We start from the raw sequence: 10,584 nt of genomic DNA on the forward strand, positions 1-10,584 counted from the left end.
CGTAAACATTACACCATACAGAAATGTTCTATTACTATTACAACAACCCCGTAAACATTACACCATACAGAAATGTTCTATTACTATTACATGAGGCAAGTTCATATGAATTACATAATCAAATCCTAGATACAGAACTAACAAGAAATGAATTAAAATGATAAACTAACTGAAGCACAAAAAGCATGTAGCTGTAACATTTATCATTTTGTTAAAAAACCTTGATTTTAAGAATAACATTTTAATATGCATTTGTTAAAAAAAAAGAAAGCAAATGAAAATGCAAACTCTATAGAATGTCTAAAAACAAGACAACATTAACTGATGGAACTGAAATAAGTACTGTTGCATATATTTCATTCTTTCTACTTTGTTTAATTAGAATGCATGTGGATTTAAAAAAATTTTAGTTAAATTACTCCTATACTGACTGAATGTTTTTAATTTTCTTGGGTAAACACAAAATTGCTATTTTAAAATTAAATACTTAGAAAGAATACTTTGAAAAGTTGTGATGGTTTTACGCATAAAATTGTGTACTTTTCATTTCTGTCATATATTAAATACATTTGAAACAAAAGCTATAGTACTTTGTACTTTTATTTCAGTAGAATGTTTCTTCACACAAAAATGATACCTAAAAATATTACAAAACTCGCTACGTACCGTAAATAATGTACAGTGATTGGACTGTCCATATTTGGCAAGCTTGATTAGAAATCTTTCACTAGAAAAATATAGGTACTAATCCTGCTTAAAACAGTTATGAAACTATATTGCATTAATTTGTCAAAACTTAATATTAAACACAACTTCTACTAAAACAAATTACAGTGAGAAATTTTCTAAACATCAATATAAAATAAAATACAAAATCAATTTTTGAATTTATTAAGTTCCTAAACAAGAAACAAATCAATTAGCTAAAAACAGAATGTCACCTTCTACATCAGATGTATAATTAACAGTATTATTAAAGAAATATATCGAAGTGATCCTTATCGAATATAGAAGATACTACAAAACTTAAGAAAAAAGATTCTAAACAAAAGTTGGGAACACAAAGAAAAAAAGCTATTTTTATACATCGTTGGTCATTAAACTTGAAAGCAATAAACAGGAAATGTTCCACATGAAGACATCTGGTGTGAAAAGATTAAAAATTACTTAAAACTTAGCAAAGATGGCAAGAACACAACTAATAGCATCAGCATCAATAAAAAATACTGCTGAATATGGAAGGTGACTAGTGTGTACAAATATCAATATATACAAGGTAACAAAAATAAATGTAAACATTAAAAAACAGTTAACTTCTAAATAATACAGACATACACACAGAGAAAAAAATATATACCATCAATTGGATTAAAAGCAGAAGTTTTCTCATAGCATTATCCCAAACTAACAATAACAAAAAAACATTTCATTGAAACTGTTAACCAATAAATAATTTCCAAGTTAAAAAACAAACAAACCTTACCTGATAAACTCAGCCTGCTGAGTATCATAAAGTGAACAATAGATTTCCAAATCTTCTCCTACAGAATATCCAAAATCCCTCAAGTGCATAAAAATATGATGAGTTAGGGCACGTTTGGATTCTTTTTTCTTATTGGTCCCTCTTCCCTGTAAAAGAATTCAGAAGTACTTTCTTAGGTAAGAAATAAATGCACATAAAATAAATGCAGAAAACAAATGACTAAATGACTTATCTTCGATAAGATATAAACCTAAAGAAATGTATATTTTAATATATACTACTATAGATACAATGTTTCGGGCAATGCTCTTCTTCAGGTATTTCTAGCTGAACAGTAAATCTGTAAACAAAATGTTCCATAAAATAAATTAAAAGCCATTATTATCTGGACCACACATGATTATCTATGAGCTACTGAAAGATAGGAACTTCTTTAATGGCTCAGTCTGATACCAATTATAACACTTACAACTCAATATTCAATATAAAATTTTCACCTAACCTAATGAACACGCACAGGAAAAATTAAATGCCTATTTGATAACATTATCAATATCATGGTCAATAAAGCTCCTCTGGTTAGTTCTAATGAAAATAATTACAATAAAAACCACTTACTAAAGGTCCTGACACATTTTCTGAGCTTTGGAGATGCTGAAAAAAAAACAAAGTAAAAAAATAAAATGAAGCAATGTAAAAACACACATACATATATATAATACATTTGAACAGGAGCCATTTAAACTTACACCTAAAAACAGTTAAAAGTTTTAAGTGTTCTTACTGACTTACATAAAAAATGACATTTATACAAAATGTAACACTTTTCTAAAATTGCAACTGTACGTAAATGAAAATGTTCCTTTATTAAAATATTACGTAGTTTCTAAACATGCTTTATAAATAACTTGGAAAACATCTTATAAACCTTCAGAATAAATTTTTAGCTTCTCAGAAACTGAAATTTTCACATTTTATTTTTACTTTCACGACAATAGGTCATAAACTTGTCAAATTAAAAAATATTAATTTACTGATAAATTTGAAATCCATCCCTACATTATAAAGGGATGTAATACTTGAACTATTGATATTTTGTTCTTACAAGATTTGAATTTTAGAAATAAAATAGGTAAAAAGGTTATACTTAAATAAAATTTATAAGTTGATATACAGTTAAAAAAACATTAGTACAGCTATAAAAATCAGTTTACTGCAGAAAAAGTCGTTTTTAAAGATGATTGGTTGTTTCTTAGTACAAAAATGAGGTAGCACCAGAACTTCCGATGTAGAAATGAAAGCTTATGTAAAAGTGCTCATTGTTGTTTTAAAATTATCTTGGTTCTGAATTGTACAGTAACTTATTAGTTATCACAAGTTTTTAGTTATAACAGTACAGAAACAAGTTATACAGTTTCTGATAAAGTTACTACAAGGCAGACAAAATGAGATGAGAATAAGGTTTTTCACCACTTGATACAGCTCCACTGGACTTAATGTTTCAGTATCAACCATTTCACCATCAACTCTGGGCACAAGATCCAGTCCTAGTTGTCTAAAATAAAAAAAAAACATCTCACTTTCATGTTTCAACCATCTCAATATCCAAAAATTAAAAATAAAAACAAGAGTGGAATATTGGAGAAGAAAAAACAACTTTTAATACAACAAATAAAAACGCCTGTAACTTTTAATGATGATTATTAAGTACTTATCTAAACATTTGTCACTCAAATTTGGAGTGATTTTATTCCTAAAAATGTAATACTGAAGTCTCCCTAACGAATTCTAGTAAGACAAAATTAAAAAAACACATGAAGCACATGGTAACTATTCATAAACAAATTAAAAAACACATGAAGCACATGGTAAATATTCATAAACAGATTAAAAAACACAGGAAGCACATGGTAACTATTCAGAAACAAATTAAAAAACACAGGAAGCACATTGTAACTATTCATAAACAAATTAAAAAACACTGGAAGCACATGGTAACCATTCATAACCAAATTAAAAAAACACAGGAAGCACATGGTAACTATTCATAACCAAATTAAAAAACACAGGAAGCACATGGTAACTATTCATAACCAAATTTAAAAAACATGAATCACATGGTAACTATTCATAAACAAATTAAAAGACACATCAAGCACATGGTAACTATTAATAAACAAACAAGTTGACAAACAACAATTTATAAGAATAATGAAATGCTATATTTTTCACGTTTCAACAGAATGTTGGTCGTCTGTTATCAACTTACTATTATATTAGTATATATAAAGTACTTCCATAGACAAGTAAGCATAAAACAGTAAACTAACCAAACCAAAAATGATATCGCACAACAAATTACATTTTCTTGATTACTAAATGAAAATTAAAACATTCCTCCTTGAGCTTTTAAAAAATCAAATTCACGTTGTGCAGGTGAGGTCAGGTGCATTTGTCTCTCACACTTAAAAATTAACATTTAGACATCTTTAAGTATGTGTTTTGTTTTAGATAGTTTAATGGATTATAAAACAAATTTACAATGTTTTTTTATGATTGTACTTTCCTTACTGAATTTAATGTCAAAACAGTTGCTAACTATTTTTGTAGGAATTGTGAAAACTAATGTTTTTAATTAGTTTAAATACCTATTTCCCCAGTCAATTTTGGCAGTGATTTTTATCTTAAGCTCCCTTATCTGGTCTTGGGTAAGAGTGCCTCCTATTATCTGTCTTCGCCACTCCATCAAGTCCCACATAACCCCCTGCAGCTGTGACACCAGCGTCAGTTCTCGCCTCTAGATTAAAAACACATCACATGCATTATACAAAGAGGAGAAACAAAATTAAAGAAAGGAGTAAACGTCAAATTTTTATCAACAGAAATAACTGTTTTGTAGAGATGAGAATGCATTCACCATACACAAATACAACAGTACGTTAGTTTTAATAATTCATTACTAGAATGTCTCGTCTAACTCTCTCAGCAGGACGACAACAATAGTCTACATACATCTATTTCTGTTGCTTCTAACATGTGAAATAGGATAAATTCTATGAAATAACTAAGTTTAAGATACAAAATCAGCATAAACAGGAACATCACAATGTATACTGCATAAAATAAAACCATACTTTTGAGATAAAGCAGCATAAAAATATTACATATGTCAATTCCCTATTTCCAGATTCAAATTTGTAACAACATAATAAAAACCGTACCATTAAAACTGAGTTTAAAATCAAAACAGTAAAAGCTTTAACAAAATAAACAAATCTAAAATTATATAAAATATTTTATGTGTGAAAATTCTTAAGAAAACCGATTTGTTGAGTACAGGTAAAACAAATAACTATAAAGCAAGGATTACCTTGATATATATCATACTACACAACAGTTAAATATCTAACATGTTAAACTTGGACAAAAGTATTAGTTAAGACTTGAACTCAACATTGATAACTTACAAAGAATGTTTACCTGCATCATACTACACAACACCTAAATGTTTAACATGTTAAACGTGACCTCAACACTTATAAAGGGCAAACAAACATCTTCAACAAGTTAAAAGACTTTGTATCAACAAAAATATATTACATGACCTTAACACAAATGAAACCCCAAAAAGATTTCTTAGAAAACTGAAAAAACTTTTTATGCAACAACAAAAATATAACAGAGAATAAATTTTTTAGTTTCTCTTACACCTTTCCTTCATATATTCTATCTCACAAATTATATTCTTATCATTCAGTATTATAAACGTGAGCCTAGGTTTGTAGTTGCTTCTTCCTAATCAAGAACGTCTTCAGTAGTGTTATAAAACTTAATGAAAATCTACCTAAATACCTACTGATGCCTAAGTTTGTAGTTGCTTCTTCCTAATCAAGAACGTCTTCAGTAGCGTTATAAAACTTAATGAAAATCTACCTAAATACCTACTGATGCTATATAACGTCTGAACATTCAACATATTTTCTTCAAGGACTTTCTTTTTCATCATCTAAAAATATACACATCAGTTCACGAAGCAACACTAACCTACTTAACTTTTGTCAAAATATATATCTGTTACTACATAATTACCTAACAAGAACGAAAATTCTGGTTGACAGTAATCAAATGGAAAGCCTTACCACGTAAAGTCTCTTCCATATCACGTGCCATTCTCTCAGGACGCAGGCTACTTCTCGTACCGAGGTGTCATCCACAAGGAGTGACAGTTTCATACAATCTGCAGACCACATCATCCAAACTTTTAAACAGGAGAATCTTTACTGCTATACTGTTATTATAATAGGCAGGCAAACAATGATTTATAAGCACAAGAAAGAATTATACTGATGGTGGAACTTACCACGTTTCACAGAACATTGGTCTGTCTTCGTAAGTTGGAACACGTAGTATGTCCTACCACCAATAAAATTCTTCCTTATGCTAATCAATCGTTGTTTGCCAACCTATTATTATATTAGCATAATGTGCTTCTTTACACAAGTATACTGTTATTACATAGATCACATGAGGAAATATTATACATTAAAAGTAATGACAAAAACACAACTGCACCACACTTCATGTATATAGCCAAATTCATTAAATGTAAACTTACCCTTCATTCTCAATCCTGAAAGCTTTTAAATGGATGAAAGATGCCGGAAAAATTCCCTGAAAATATTTTTAAAAGATTAAGAACAATGGCAACCCTGATCAAACTTCAGTATAGTTCAGTAAATGACGTTACTAACTTGTTTCAGAAATACATCAGTAACTTTACTCTAATGGGGAATTATATGGGTTCTTAACTGTAGACAGTAACTTTAGTATAATGGAGAATTATACAGGTTCTTAACTGTAGACAGTAACTTTAGTATAATGGAGAATTATACAGGTTCTTAACTGTAGACAGTAACTTTACTGTAATGGAGAATTATACAGGTTCTTAACTGTAGACAGTAACTTCATTATAACAGAGAATTATACAGGTTCTTAACTGTAGACAGTAACTTCATTATAACAGAGAATTACACGTGTTTTAAACTGTAGACAGTAACTTCATTATAACAGAGAATTACACGTGTTTTAAACTGTAGACAATAACTTTATTCAAACCTGGTATACATTGTGACGAGTACCCTAGAACACCTTTCACTTGTCCTCAGACAGAACTCCAAATTAAACCACAGAAGGCAACTTCTCAGAGGCATAGAAAATATTCAATCAGTGTAAACAATCACTCTATTGATTCTACGTGTATTATTTTATCATATTCCTTCATCTTGCTCACTGTATTTTTTCACACACCATATTTCCTTTCATTTATTTGTGCAAAGCTACACAACAGCTACCTGCACTAACTGCCCCTAATTTAGAACTGTCAGATTAACTGGATAGCAGCTAGTCAACAGCACCCACAACCAATTCTTTAACTAATCTAATCAAATAGTAGGAAATGACCATTATTCTCATAATACATCCATGATCCCTAAGTGTGAAGTGAGTCAGACATGTGAATCGTAGATGACTGAACTCACAGTCTGGCATGCTAATCACTGGGCTAAACCTGGCCTGTTATTTCCTTTAACAATAACAGAGGACAAAAACAACAGTCAAATAAATCAGCTACTAATGTAACGTATAGTACAAAGTTTGACAATATATCAATATGAGAGGGATGCACCAACAATGCTAAAAGTTATTAATTACGGAATCTACAGAAGAAAAAAAGGAAATAAAGAGCAAGAACCATTTACCAAACAACACAAAGAGAAAACAGGTTCTTGAAGAATGCAATTTCTTAGCATGTTTTTTAATAGCAGGAGAAAAATATAGTGATGATTCTGTTCAAAACCACATATTAAAAAAACCAACAAAAGCTGGGAAATGAATGAAAGATCTGTCCATTAGCTGAAATCTAAGGAAAAAATATTTTAAATATGGTGATCCTTGTCCATCACAATCCCAAACAAATAACGTACATACGTGACTATCTGTCATGTGTTTATATCAGAAAAAAATTTAATCTCTTGGAAAAATTTTTCATTACACAAAAGTCACTTAGTTCAATATCATAATATAACAAAAGTATCCGCACAAACATACCTTTACTGCTTTATTCCTTGTAGAAAAACCACGATACCAGCCTGTTTATCAAAATTAATAAGTTAGTTGGTGAAATGAAATGGTAAAAAAGACAGTAATTCCCCTGCAAGGCAAGGATGAGTATTACATTACATATAGTTAAACTGAACACAAGTATTTGCTAATGTGTAATTTTGATTTGATAATACATAGAAAATTTTTCAAATAATTTCAAAAACTACAAAAAAGTTTATAAATTTTATGGATCATAACATGACTGGAAAGTGCAAATTCAGTAACTTTCATGTTTGTTTTATTAATTTAATGAATGATAAACATGACGTGTTCATAATCATGTAAGCTTGTTAACAATGCGATTAATGAAATTTGTTTTCAGTTTGTTTAATTTGGGTGGGCAGTAATGGTCTCTGACTTGCTGTTACATGCCCGTAACTTAAAAACTTTAAAACAGATGGTCAGTCATTCATGTGTACATTGTTGGCAAAGCAGAAACGTTAGGTAATGTTACTTCATCTGAAAGGTATTTAATCCATGATAATTTTATAGATAACTGTTATAAATATATTTATTTTAATTAGTTGTTAAGTGTATTCTTACATCCACCAAAAGTAGTTTTTTCAGTAATTACATTTAGCCTATAGTCCTAAGTGCTGTGAAATTCTTTATTAAGCTGTGATCCTTGGTGCTGTGTATTTACTGTAATTTTATGTTAAGAAAATTTTCCTCAATACACATTCAAAATGCCTTTGTTTATTAATAAAAGTGAAAAACATCAGAATTAATATTTTAAAAAGCTTAAACTCTTATTTATAAGGTACATCATTCAATTCGATTACACCCTTTCTACAAAATCATTATTAATACAACACAGCTAATACGATAGCAGTAAGTCACAGCACGTGTTAAGCCATATGTAAGTATCTATGGGTTTCTTACTAACAACGAATCTTTCACACAAGGGCTCAACATTAACAGTTTCCCACTAGACTGTGGAAATAAAAACGTGCCTCTTGTGACTCGGCTGTCTTCCAGACACTTAAAAAAATTAATCTGTACTAAGAACAAATCATGGTTTCAAAAGTAATATTTGCAATTATAAAATAGAAACCAATCTTATAATTTTCTCACTAATAGTTTCTATCTCTAATACATATGCAAATTATCTGTTCAAAATAGGTAATTTTGCCTGTAATTTGATTCTGTGTAAAAACTGATAAGTATGTTTAAAGGAGACATAAGTATTCTATTGTGATTTACTTAAAGCAGTAGGTTTAAATTTCTAGCTACGTGTTTTTATATGTATATTCGGCATTATTTGAATAAAGATTGGTTTGTGAACATAACAAGCTAACGCAACAAAGGCTGTGGAACTTAGCACAGTCTTCACCAAGAGAAATTCTGTTACAACTGAGTGGAGTACAGCAATCATGCAGCTAAAAAGGACAGTATCATGTCAATAACCTACAGTTTAATGTCCACAATCTATATTTTTTGTTTCTTACAGCAAGCATAGGATCTTGGATGTGGAGCGGGTCCTAAATTATATGAATATTAGGAACTTTCTTGTTATTAGTGTAACTATGGGAAAACTAGTTTTGACCCGCAGATATTAGTACCCGAGCCGGGCAAGTTGTCTTTGCTGAAGATGACTCCTACCCTGCCAATATATTTATCTGTATCCCCTTACTATTACCATTCTCACCATTAAATTTCAAAAAATAATTTAACAATTTTAAACACCTCAATCAAATTCTCTCTTAACTCTTCTTTTTTCAAGAGATAAGTTCAGAGATCTTAACCTACCCTCGTATGACATTCTTTCCATCACCAGAGTAGCCTTCCTCTGAACCCTTTCCAATAATTAAATTTCCCTTCTTAAGGAGCTCAAAAGTGAACACAATAGTCCAAATGTGGCATGAATAACAACTTGTACATTCAAACCTCTTTAAGCAACAGCACATTGATTAATCAAAATTCTGGTTATATCAACTGTCATGAAAATAATTAACTGATTGAAATTAGTGTTTTTGACTGTTACTATTTTTGCTTGATTCCAACTATCTAATTAATTGAAATATTGCTATTATGACTGTTTGTTATTAAGAACAAAACTAAATACTGGGTTATAAGTGTTCTGCCCAATTTTAACCTTAAAAATTTTGTTTTGTTTTTTCACTTCAAGCTTGTTCACTTTTGGTAAATTGGGCAGCATCTGCCCCAAACTTTTTTTAAATCAATCAGTTATCACTAATTGCCTAGCTCTTCTTGAACTGCCATATAAACTGTTGGAAAATGTTAAATCAGTTACAAACTCTATATAACCTATACATATTAAAAATGAATCATCAAGACTGGTGATACTGTATGTTAATTACACTTCTGATAGCAGACAGTAACCACCTAGAACACTACAGGGCTCAAGAGTAGTTGTAGCTACTTTACAAAAAAGTCAGAAAGTTCTAGTATTTAATACAGGACACTGGAACTATATTATAAGTATGAATATCAGTTGTAACAGTCTAAAGTACAGAAACAAAAAACTGACTTCACACAAAACTTATGGGAAAAACCACACAACAATAATCAACTGATAAGCCTTTTCCCGTAGCTTCTTGTGCATTTTTTATAGTGCATTTCATAATAGGATTCTACAAGATTTAAAAGAGCAAGTAAACGCAGCGTGTTCAGGGTGGTGTTTCAATTTCTTTGTACTTGTGTTGTTTTTTTTCATATGAACAAATGTAATTATTATATACAAAAACAGGTTTAAAATGTTATAGTATATTGAAAAAAAATTAAAATGTAACAAAACATTTGTTTCATTTTTATTTCTTTGTTTTAAGAAGTGGTTAACACTTTTGTAAATAACTTTTAAAGTAATTGACAAATTTTTGACAGTGAACTAAAAAATTAGTTTCAAGCCCAGTTTTAAAATAATAAGATTTACTTATTAACACAAAGTTATCGACTTTACAGAATTTTGTTACAAACTTGAA

At 29.7% G+C, this 10,584-nt stretch overlaps 1 protein-coding gene across 1 annotated transcript in view; it reads right to left on the reverse strand.

The window, feature by feature from the left end:
- LOC106472508 (dedicator of cytokinesis protein 3-like) overlaps positions 1-10,584 on the reverse strand; it is a 58,729-nt gene that overhangs the window by 43,961 nt on the left and 4,184 nt on the right. The window contains 9 exon segments of the mRNA XM_013933164.2: positions 667-727; positions 1,484-1,629; positions 2,102-2,137; positions 2,954-3,038; positions 4,132-4,280; positions 5,623-5,697; positions 5,699-5,720; positions 6,099-6,154; positions 7,589-7,629. Coding sequence (XP_013788618.2) covers positions 667-727; positions 1,484-1,629; positions 2,102-2,137; positions 2,954-3,038; positions 4,132-4,280; positions 5,623-5,697; positions 5,699-5,720; positions 6,099-6,154; positions 7,589-7,629 — 671 coding nt within the window.

Source organism: Limulus polyphemus, unplaced genomic scaffold, assembly GCF_000517525.1.
Source record: "Limulus polyphemus unplaced genomic scaffold, Limulus_polyphemus-2.1.2 Scaffold5390, whole genome shotgun sequence".
Classification (NCBI taxonomy): Eukaryota; Metazoa; Arthropoda; class Merostomata; order Xiphosura; family Limulidae; genus Limulus; species Limulus polyphemus.